This window comes from Chenopodium album, chromosome 4 (assembly GCF_948465745.1).
Source record: "Chenopodium album chromosome 4, dcCheAlbu1.1, whole genome shotgun sequence".
In the NCBI taxonomy this organism is placed as follows: domain Eukaryota; kingdom Viridiplantae; phylum Streptophyta; class Magnoliopsida; order Caryophyllales; family Amaranthaceae; genus Chenopodium; species Chenopodium album.
This window is the reverse complement of record NC_137837.1, coordinates 77,428,458-77,440,761: the sequence shown is the minus strand read 5'-3', so window position 1 is coordinate 77,440,761 and position 12,304 is coordinate 77,428,458. Positions and strand designations below refer to the sequence as shown.

General features: G+C 34.5%; 1 protein-coding gene across 1 annotated transcript; it reads left to right on the top strand.

Annotated features, from left to right (window-relative positions):
- Positions 1 to 643: 643 nt before the first annotated feature.
- Positions 644 to 12,304, top strand: LOC145629401 (1,4-alpha-glucan-branching enzyme 3, chloroplastic/amyloplastic-like). Its single transcript, XM_081682001.1, has 21 exons — positions 644 to 1,002; positions 1,098 to 1,169; positions 1,305 to 1,369; positions 1,760 to 2,431; positions 3,153 to 3,325; positions 3,444 to 3,533; positions 4,344 to 4,419; positions 4,836 to 4,943; positions 5,246 to 5,336; positions 5,506 to 5,607; positions 6,087 to 6,189; positions 7,435 to 7,572; positions 7,678 to 7,749; positions 7,870 to 7,974; positions 8,220 to 8,297; positions 8,382 to 8,492; positions 8,686 to 8,766; positions 9,343 to 9,447; positions 11,060 to 11,145; positions 11,278 to 11,332; positions 11,648 to 12,304. Exons 1-21 carry the CDS (start codon positions 728 to 730, stop codon positions 11,678 to 11,680), a joined length of 2,691 nt encoding a protein of 896 aa, XP_081538127.1. The 5' UTR covers positions 644 to 727; the 3' UTR covers positions 11,681 to 12,304.

The following is a 12,304-nucleotide window of genomic DNA, read 5'->3' as shown; positions in this document are numbered from 1 at the left end:
GTGTATGTTTTTTATCATACAACGTAACGTATTCCATCTGTTTCTTTATGTTTGTTTCATTTGGAATTTTTCAATTGAAGTGATACATAGATAGGAAACAACATCTTGCACCCTAAGGTTTAGTAATATATGTTGAATATAGAAAGAAGACATGAGCTAGAGATAAGGATTTATGAATTTAAAAGTGATTTTCAATTTCTAGCGATAAACCGTAAATAATAAAATTAGTAAAAATAAGTGACAAAAATTGCTTTTAAAGAGAATAAACTGGGAAATAATTTGAAAAATCGTGAAGTTACTAAATTGTCATAAATTAACACGGGAAAAACATTATTCAGTTGACTATATGATGATATAAGGGTTTAAATTGATTCTTTATTCTCATTTTACCATAAAATTCTCATATGATCTCAATTATATATACAGAGTATTTAAATTTAAAGTAAAAATAGTGTTATACTCGTCAATTAAGGCCGTAAATTGACTGATTTTCTGCGTTCTTTTTAATCCATATTGATTTCTTTTTTTTCTTTTCTTTTTTTTTTTGGTAAAAACTACAGTTAAAATATCAACTGTAGTAAAACAAAATGATAAAAATCAGGTTTAACTCGGGAGCTGGTCATCATTTTTAAAACGAGTCGACTCAAAAACCCCTCCAAACTCATAAACCTTCTAAAACCCTCTTATCTAAAACTTCAACACAACTTCTCAAATTAAAGCAAGAAAAATGTTCATCACATTAACAGCACAATCTCAGTGTTATTCATTACAATTAAACAACAATTATCCTCAATTTCACCTTCCAAAAAAACCCCAATTTCTAAGAATCAAAATTTCTAAAAAATGGAGGTGCTCTTCTTCTTCAAAACAACCCCAACAACAGCAAAATCAACCCAAAAAAGAAGAGGAATCATCAACGAGTGAGAAACGAGCTGACCCAGTTGGGTTTTTAACTCGACTCGGTATTACCCACAAAGCTTTTTCTCAGTTCCTGCGTGAAAGGTATTGAATTTCCCATTTTTAGCATTTTTTCCCCCAATTTTTTTATGCAAATTTTGGGTTTTTGTGTTAATTTGAGATAATTCTATGTGTTGTAGGCACAAGGCTTATAAAAACCGTAAAGATGAAATATTTCAGCGGTTCATGAATCTCAAAGAATTGGCTTCTGGGTTAGTTATTGTTACTTGGATTTTTTTATTTTTTTTTTAATTTTTCTATATATATATATATATATTTTTTTTTTTTGACAATGTACTATGGTGGAATGTGTATGGTTCTTATGTTGTATGTGTGTGTTTCTGTAGGTATGAATTGTTGGGTATGCATCGACATCCGCAGCATCGTGTAGATTTCATGGAATGGGCTCCAGGTTTTCCTTAATGCAAATTCTGTAATTATATTACATACTTCCTTCGTTCGGGTTTAGTTATCACTTGTCACGTTACTAGTTCAAATTAATAATTTTACTTAGTTGTCACTTGTCACATTACTAGTTCTAGTTCAAGTTATATTGTCGACGTGATTGTTAATTTAGGATGTAGTACTTTGTTGGCTCTTCACATTTAAGATAACTAGCAATCTTATTTTCTCAATTAGTAAGTGGCACACTTTAAAAGGAAAAGCTTAATCTTTTGTTATTATGAAGGAAGCAGATGAAAATAGTGTTTTAGTTTCTCTTAAACTATCTACTAGGTTGCACCCATTATGCTTGTTTTTGCAAAGGTTGCTCATATCATGTTGTCACATCATCCGACCACAGGTGCACGATATTGTGCTTTAGTTGGTGACTTCAATAATTGGTCTCCTGTTGAGAATGCTGCTAGAGAAGGTCACCTCGGCCATGATGATTATGGGTACTGGTTTGTAATTCTTGATGATAAGTTGAGGGATGGAGAAGAGGCCGATGATCTTTATTTCCAGCAATACAATTATGTTGATGACTATGATAAAGGTGATACAGTTTCCATTGACGAAGCTTTCCAGAGAGCAAATGACGAGTATTGGGAACCAGGGGAGGACCGCTACCTCAATAATCGATATGAAGTAGCATCGAAATTGTATGAACAAATTTTTGGCCCTAATGGACCACAAACACTGGAGGAACTGGAAGAATTACCAGATGCTGAAACTAGATACAAGGCTTACAGAGAACAGCATAAAGATAAGCCTCCTGAATTCTTTCGTTATGATGTGATTGATAGCGGAAAGGAATATGACATTTATAATGTTGTGGATGATCCAATTTCCCGAGAGAAATTTCGTAACAAGAAGCCTCCTCTTGCTTATTGGTTTGAGACAAGAAAAGGAAGAAAAGCTTGGATGAAGAAGTATAGTCCTTGTATTCCACACGGAAGCAAGTACAGGGTCTATTTCAACACTCCTGATGGAGCTTTGGAAAGAGTTCCAGCCTGGGCTACTTATGTTCTTCCAGGTGAATTAAGTTTCTTCTATTGATACCATCAGGATTTATTCACGTTTGAAATTAACGTTTTATTCCATGACTTTTCTAAGAGTTACCTTGCTCAGAAAAGCAGCAGTTGGAATGTTGTTTGTAGCCGATTTGTCTTATATGCATATGCTATCTTCTAAGTAAGGAAGACCTTCACAGATATTGCAGATACTTCTTTATATCTTGGATACATACAAAAGATGCTTGATGACCTCTCTTCATGATATTAGGCTGAGTAGTTCTGCTGCCTCATCCTTACTTGAGGCGGAATATTAAGCCTTGTGCTCTGTGTTGTTTGTATGGTTTGTTCAGTATATAATTATGGATGAGTTTCAAACATGAAACCTAGTAGTCCTGGCTGCTCTTTCTGCTTCTCTTTTTTGACATGGTTATATTAACATAATGACATTGCCCTAGACTTAACAATCTGACATCTTGTTTAATTGCTACATTAAGATTTGTGATGCTACAAAAGGTGATTTTGCAGAGGCATATAGTTATTAACCTGATAACTTCTGTTTAGTTCATCAAGGTTCGAAATTCCACCAATACCTTTATTATCATCATTCCCATTACTCATATCACTTGTGTGTTTTCTAGAGTCTTGCAGACATTGTTGTTATTTTCCCAAGGACCCCAAGAATTATCCAATATTGACTTTGTCAGACACTAAGAATTGATTTGATTGGTGCACATGCTATAGATGTGGAGGGAGATCAACCTTGTGCTGTTCACTGGGAGCCGCCTCCTGAGAGCGCTCATAAGTGGAGAAACAAGCAGCCGGCTGTCCCAAAATCCTTGCGCATTTATGAGTGCCACATTGGAATCAGTGGGTTAGAGCCTACGATAACCTCCTTTAATGATTTTACTGAGAAGGTTCCACTCTTTGGATGATCTGCAGTATTGAAATAGAATATCTATGTTCATCCCTTGATAAGATGTCTATGGCTCTTTCTTTATTGATTTTTTGTTTTTCCTGATTTTAAAATTGCAGACCCTTCCTTTCATAAAGCATCTCGGGTACAATGCAGTCCAATTATTTGGTGTTATTGAGCACAAAGATTACTACACAGCTGGTTATAGAGTGAGTTAAAACTTTTATCTCCTTTTTCATTGTCTTTTCTGTGAAAGAGAAGGGTCCAATTGACAAAATGATACATGAAACTTTGTGTATTGGACAATTTGGTCTATAAGGTTACACAGTGATACTAAATCAATGAACACATATAGCTCTAATATTTAACCTTTTATTCAATTCTCCTATTGGCTCCTAATGGTTGTTAGTTGGGAATCGAACAAGCTTCGAAGGGTGGTAATTTACAAGATTCATCACCAGAACTGTGGTAGATACTTGATGAAGTCATTGCTTGGGTGGCTTTGCCAGTTTGCCATGCTTTGAACTTTTCTTGTTTTCCCTTTTGACGATTCATGTTGGACGATCCAAATTATTTTGGGGACTAAGGCTTTGTTGTTCCTTTATTTTAGGTTTTTCTCACCTTTGTACCCCAAAAAACATGTAAAGATGAAGAGGGATGAAATCCAATCTTTTAATAAAAATTAATTCCCATGTCCCTAATAGATTGCTGGCATTGCCCTAAACCTCAACTTCACTTTAATAAGAATCAAAGCAAGATTTAGTGCACTTGGGTGGGGACAAGTATTGATGAGGAGAGAGAAGAGATTAAGAGAGCAAGTGGGGTTACTCTTTCGATTAATGCTAGAAGTTAACCTTTACAAAAGAAACCTCAACCCAAACGCTTTGTACCATTTTAAGTTCTATATGCCTCATTTTCTCTTTGGAGGCTAATATATTAAGAAAAACATATTCAAAGTATGTTAATTTTTTTATTTATTCTTTGCAATACTTTAGTAGCTTAATTGAATGTTGATGCAGGTTACAAACATGTATGCTGTAAGCAGTCGTTATGGCACTCCAGAAGACTTCAAGCGCTTGATTGATGAAGCTCATGGTTGTTACCCATCTTCTATGATAGTATAAGCAAAGAAGCAATTACTCTTTATAATACTCTATTCTGAAGAATTTGTGTGACTTTGATTTATAATCTTATAGACTATGGATTAAGTATATTTTCAAAGAGGTATACTCCACTCTTCCAAAAAAAAAAAAAAAAAAAAAAAAAAGAGTTACCCCGCGCTATTAATCACTTATCCAATGTTTTTTGGGGTAAAATGGTCATTGGTCATGGTACTCATGGAGTTAGCCATCAACATATTACACACCTTAATACAAAGTATATATCATCAAGGTTAAAATATCTCACAAAATATATACCAAACCCCAGGGTATTCTTGGTGAAAATTTCTTTTACTTGTTTGTTCTTTGATACTAAAAGAAATGATTTTGGTCGTATTTGCTCTTTGACAGGTCTAGGACTACTAGTATTTCTAGATATTGTGCATTCATATGCAGCAGCAGATGAGATGATTGGATTGTCACATTTTGATGGAACAAATGACTGCTACTTTCATACTGGTAATCTTATTACCGATACTTTCTGGTGTTCAGTGAATTTGTGATTCACTCTATGTCTCTGTCACTACCCAAATTTGAGTCTCTTTCCATACTTCATGCTTCCTAAGATGTCGCTCTTTATGGATATCTAGAAATTTATATGTCCAAAAGGCATAGAGAGAATCAAAGTATAACTCCAAAGTGCTTGTTTCCTTTGCCTTCATGTTATCAATTATGTTAAATTTTTCTTTCTTTTTTTTTTTTCTATTTTTTTTAGAAGTAATATTTCTGAAGTTAGTTTAATGTGCTTGTTTTGTGATTAGGGAAACGAGGACAGCACAAATATTGGGGAACTAGAATGTTCAAGTATGGTGATGTTGATGTGCTACAGTATCTCCTTTCCAACCTGAATTGGTAGTGATTCAACTATTAAGTTCTATAGCTTTACTATTCAGCTATTATCATCAATTTGTATCTTTTGCTTATTTGCTTGTTTGTCGGCTCATTTTTGTTAAAATTGTGGTCTGTTAACATGATGGCATATGAAATTGATTGTTTTAAAGTTGATTGTTTATTTGAGCAGGTGGGTTGAAGAGTATCAAATTGATGGTTTTCAGTTTCATTCGCTCTCTTCAATGATTTATACACACAATGGCTTTGCTAGTTTCACTGGTGAATTGGGGGAGTAAGTCTTCATAGTTGTCTTTGTTAAATGAGTATTTCATTGCCAAACATCTACATTACTAATTCCGGCAAATCCCAAAAGTAGACATGCGTTAAAATTATTATGTTGATACTTCTTAATATTTATATCTTGCTACAAAAATTAGCCCTTCAGTCCTGCTCTTTAAAATTGTTGGTGCATTTTGTGGGGATAAATAATAATTAAAAAGCTTGACTTATCAGTTATCATAATCTGTGAATGGGATTATCATTTTAACTGTAGGTATTCTGATGTTGCTTAATGAATTTCCACTATCCTCCTTTAAAAAAAAATAAAAAATTATTGTGTACCTTTTCAGCAATATTCTGCTGTAAGTTTTTCAAGCTGTTATTTGCTATTTGCAAAGGTGGCAATTATTTTCTTAGACATAATAAATCCTCTAAATGCATCATACCTGATTGAAACATTGATATTGACTTGTAAAATTTGTTTAATTACAGATACTGCAATCAATATGTAGATAGGGATGCCCTAATGTACCTCATCATGGCAAATGACATTCTGCATGCTCTGCATCCCAATATTATAACTATTGCAGAAGATGTAAGTCTATTGCTTTTGGATTGTCATTCTATGTTGATACTGTATTTTTTCTTCTTCTCGTTCTTATCTACTATATCATTGCTGCATGTAACCATGATCCTTTCCATCCATTACCTTCTCTCTAGTGCTATGTGCCCCTCTAAACCCAATTTCTTCATCTTATTCTTAACTCTTTCCATCCAAGTCATGTAAAGTCCTCCTTGACCTCTTCTAAGACTCTCATGATCACACCTCTCTACTTTCCTTACCGGTGCTTCTTCTGGTCTTCCTTTCACATGCCCAAAGCCCCAAACCAGCGTAGTCTGTTCTCCCTTAATTTACCTTCAATATCTGCAACTCCAACATTCCTGTAAGTTTTCAGACCCATATAACAATGCTGGTCTGATTGCCGTGTGTAGAATTTTTCCTTTAATGTTAAGGGTTACTCTTGTCACACAATACCCTAGCTGCAACTCTCCATTTGGTCTACCTGGGTTTAATCTTGCTCTATATCTCCATTATTCTTTAAAATCAAACTAATGTACTTAAAACACTCGCTCTTGGATAACTCACCATCCAAACTCCAAAGCTAATGCATCCCCGCTTGACTCTCTGGATGTGCTAAGTCGACATCCCATGTACTACATTTTACTGTGACTGAATCTGAACCTGTGGGATTTTATCGTTAATCTCCATTGCTCCAATCTAGCCCTTACCACAACTTTAGTATGTCCACCAGTACAATGTCATCCGCAAATAGCATAAACCATGGTACCTCATCCTGGATAGCGCTTGTTACTTTGTTCAAATTTGCTGCAAAGAGAAAATGACTTAATGCTGACTCTTGATAGAGTCCAGTTGTAACTACAACACAAATCTTAACATCTGTTTTCACGTTTTGGTACATATCCTTGATTTAATCAATATATTTTGGAGGAATACATTTCTTGGCTATTGCCCACTAAACGCACTTCTCTTGGCACTTTGTCATAATCTTTCTCCAGATGAATGAAATCATATGCAAATCCTTCTTTTTTGCCCTGATATACTCCATCCTTTGCTTTATCAAGTCAATCTTTTCCATGGTTGAACACGCTGGCACAAACCCAAACTGGTTCTCTAAATTTCCGAAATACTTGTACTGTTGTACATCTCCTCAACCTATGCTGAGTTATGAGATATATTAAAGATATAGTTGATTTTCATAAACATCTAATTGTGGCCATTGTACTTCAATTCTAAGATCATTGTTGCTAAATTGTTCAGGCGACATATTATCCTGGATTGTGTGAGCCCACTTCTCAAGGTGGACTAGGATTTGATTACTATGTTAATCTTTCTGCATCTGAGATGTGGCTGGACTTTATTGAGAATGTCCCTGATGACAAATGGAGCATGAGTAAGGTTGTACAACTCGATAATTAGATTTTGCCATTACAATTTAAATTTATATGGTCAGTAATTCAGACTAAAACTTTTATCTTGCAAAAAAATGGCTATATGCTGCAGATTGTGACAACACTGATGGGTAGCAAATTGCATGCTGATAAGATGCTTCTATATGCTGAAAATCACAATCAGGTGATCAATTTCTCTCTATTCATCAGAATTGTATGCTTGAAGTTTGAATGCATACAATGATCTGTAATATTTAAGGTTTTGTGGAAAATGTCACTCTCATATTTCTTCTTTCTTGTTCAGTCAATATCTGGAGCGAAGTCTTTTGCAGAGATATTATTTGGTAATATTGAAGAACAGTCACTAGAATCAACAGACTTGTTTCTAAGAGGAACATCATTACACAAAGTATGCCTTTAAGCTCCCCTTTTCTGATCCAAATTCTAACTGATGTTGGATTTCAATTTGTGTCTTGAGAGAAATAAAGATGTGTTATTCATCATATGTTCGCAATTGCTTCTCCTCATCAAGTTTTTGTTATACAGTGTTTGTATATGTTCCTTCAATTTTGATGTTATTGTGTATTTGTGTTAATTTAGTATAAGAATGTTTGATAATTTTACCTGGAGAAACTTATATTTTTCCTGTTTCAGCTTATCAGACTGATTACCTTTACTATTGGTGGCCGTGCTTATCTCAATTTCATGGGCAATGAATTTGGGCATCCCAAGGTGCCGTGACATGTGTCTCTTAATATTGTTGAAAATGCATTGCAAAATTTGCATCTAATCATGTTGTATCTTTCCTCTTATCAGAGAGTTGAGTTTCCAACGGCAAGCAACGACTTCTCAATGGAATCAGCAAACCGACGTTGGGATTTGTTAATGGAGCAAGGCATTCACTTTGATTTATTTGCCTTTGACCAGGTCTTATTCTATCCCTACAGTTTTGCTGCTACACGTGCATTTGTTCTCATAGTAACAATTGCTTCTTACTTTGTTCCTCTTTTCCTTTCCACCACCCCTCTTGAAATTGGGAGGAAACGTTGTGGAAAGTTGATATATTTAACGTGGAGAGGTTAACATGAGATACTGAGTCCAGCATGCTTTTTGTTTGTAGGACATGATGAAGATGGATCAAAGAGAAAGGGTCCTTTCAAGAGGCTTACTAAATGTTCACCATGTGAATGATGATACAATGGTATGTATGGTAATACAATTCCAACTATCATTTGTAGAAAATGATTCTTGTTTCTTTTTTGTTGCAGTATGCCTGTTCTTGTTTTATCTAGACATAGCGCTGAACTAAAATTATGTATTCTTTGTCCATTAAGTATTTGAACTTGATAGAGTTCATGACCCTTTGCAAATTGAAACCTCAGGCATTTTGTGGGTTTGGAAACATATGAATGTCTTTTCTGTAGAAATTTTGCATTTTGTTGGGAATTCCTGTTGGAGAGCTACTGCGATTGCATTTTCTTCCATGGGAGTTTGACACTCTTTTTGAGTTTTTGTATATAGATAATTGTTCATGGCTACTGAAGTTCATATGATAGAGAAACTTCTTACATGGGCACATTGTATTTCTATTGCTGTATACTTTATTTGCTTCTTGCTGACTTTTTTATATTTTAAGAAGATACTTTAGTACTGGGCATAGTGACCTGCCAATAGGAAAATAAGGAAACTGGAAGTTTTTCATGAAGTTGGAGGTCTTCTGCACTCCATCAGTGTGAACAACATTATTAATTTATATGAGTTTCCTCTTGCTTTACAGGTAATTTCTTACATGAGAGGTCCTCTTTTGTTCATTTTTAACTTTCATCCGACTAAATCATACGAGGGATATTATGTTGGAGTTGAAGAGGCTGGGGAATATCAAGTAAGTTTGGATCCCTTTATGATCATCTGGTTTCTCATATGTTTAGGAAGTTTTTTTCTGCTGTTGCCACTAAAGATACTTTACCTTATATGCTGTTCTGTGTTTGTTGTCCTGTCTATGTAATATACTTGTAATGAATGTCTGAGACTGCCTTTTCCTATAACTTATTCATTCGAGCATTATTTGTTGTGTAAGATTAGATGTTGTCCATGTTGCATTGTATTGATGTTTGCTGTCAACAGCATTAATCAGTACTCCCTGCATTCCATGAGTTAATTTCAGGAAATAGCAGATATTCAAGACACAGATAATTTGAGTGGGTAAGGAAAATTTTATGTAAAGAGGAGACAAAATTTTAAAACAGCATGTTAACATAACAATGGGATGAGGTAGCTCTAAAATAAACATTATGCATGTTTGACTTATTTCAGTTTAGCTCATTTTGATCTTGATTTTAGCTTTAAGAATGCAGGCATGCAGCACCTTAAATATGTTGATATGTTAGCTGCCTTATCATCATCAGACTTTGGTTAAACTCTAGTCTTTCTGAGGATAAGCAACATGGATCTTGAATAATTACTGAACTGGTAAATTTGGCATCAAACAAATCTGGAGAATTATATATACTGATCACTATGTACACAGTAGATTAATCATTATTAATTGCCGTCTATGTTACTAAGACAAAGCTACTCGTGTTGGACATGAAATGTGCAGAGATTTTAGCCTTAATCCACCAAAAATTACCAATTAGTCCAATATGAAGTGTCAAGTATGCATACCCATTTGTCAATGTTAGTTTGTTTTTGTTACCTGAGGTGAAATGAAGACTTGAAGAGTGCAATTATCTGCTTCCTTTTTTTAATTGCACCATTTGTCATTTCACGCTTGTCAATGCTATACTTTGACTATTAATGTCTTTAATTATACTATAGTAAAAATTATAAAAAGTTGATATTTGAAAAGTCGATTTCGAGATGAAATTTACTGGATCCCACCCGACTATGTTTTTCATTAGAGATAAATCACAAAAGATGGTCAACAGAGATTTGTGTGAATATTGTAAAAGTCCAGACGGTGCAATAAAAAGAGTAAGTATATGGCTATATTTCCATTTTTTGCCATTCCTAAAGAAGTTTTAGGTCAAATACTATGTATGCAATGTTAATCTTTTCTGTTCAAGCCTATTTCAAGTTGTTCTAAAATGTTATTTGCTAGTCTTTGACTCTATGTTGAGGTTGGAACAATTAAGTTTTATTTATGAAGACAATGGAGTTGCAATCCTTGTACTGAAAATCCTGGGTAGGATTGTCTCACTTCACAGTATTCTTAATATGAGAGTTTATTGCTAAAAAAACGTATAAAAAGTCATCTTAACTGGCTAAATTATTTGATCACCATTAGACACTAGAATAGTAGAATCTTTGGTAGAGACATCAGACATCCACGGCATCTTTGTATTTTTTCATTAATATCATTTCATATTTTTCACCGTTTGCGTGTGAATTTGTCTCTTAAGAATTTTTGTGTTGATAAAAAGCAAAATGAAAGACCATAAGCAATGAATTCACTTCTAAGTTTTAAGGACCTTACGCTTAAGTTGATGTTACAGATCGTGCTAAATACTGATGAGAAGAAATATGGTGGAAGAGATATTGTCCACCGTGAGCAATATCTCCAGAGAAGCATTAGGAAGAGGTTAGCTTTTTTCTTTTCTTTTCTTTTCTTTTTTTTTTTTTTTTTTCTCTCTCTCTCTCTTGTACTTTCCCTTCATATTTTGGTTTGCCGTTTGTTAGTCTTCCTTGAACTGAATCTCTCCTGCTTATGCAGAATTGATGGTCTCCAGGACTGTCTACAAGTGCCATTGCCTAGTAGGACTGCTCAGGTATTTAGCTTTTATTTTTTCAAGATAAAAAAATAAAATAATTGGTGGTGGATTTCTTCTTATAAATAAGGAGTGCTTGATTTTTAATACGGGGTAGTTATATATGAAACTGAAGGACAAAATTCATTGTTATTGTAATCACGAAGGGGGATTTTGGGTGATTAGCTTATTATTTCTTCTCTATGATATATGGTACAAAAGATTAACATCCTTCTGTACAAGAGTGCATGATCATCTAGATGAGTAGATGCCGAGACTTATTGATTTCATTCCCATGGATAATAAATTGCAATATGGGTTTGCAATGAATTGCAGGTCTACAAATTGTCACGAATATTGAGAACATGATTTTTTAACGGATAGAGGGATGCAAGTTTTGCAGACTTATCTAGTTTTGACCTTGTACTGTTGTGAGCTACGACTATGCTAACTGATACTGGTAGCAAGTGATAGACTAAACCTGAATGACTGTTCAAGAATTAATGTGCTTTTGGCTAAGGATAATGTACACACTATCAAACGATTATGGCAATGCATCTCAAAGTGGGCAATCTTGTACATATGAGATATGATGCGTTATTACTGCTCTCAGCCCTGTCTGCGGGAGGTTTATCTGGGATGCAGTTCCAGTGACCTCAAGTCCTCAGTTGGAGAAAATGATGTCATGCCAACGAAGGGGGTTATGGAGACAAACTGGATGTTTATTACTGAGCCTGCTTTAGCATAGGTAGGACAATTTGTACGCTGAAAGCCTGGAGGGTATGTACTCAAAACTGTCATCAAAAGTACGTCTAATTTGGTCATTGTGGGTGCCATGCCTTATAAACATACAATGTAAATTTGTAATACTACATATATACTTTGTAATTTGTATATGGTAGTCAAATATTGTTAATAGCAAGTTAAGGGTTTTAAGGTTTACAACATTGATAAATAAGTGCAATGGATAAACGAGCTGAAGGATTACTACAA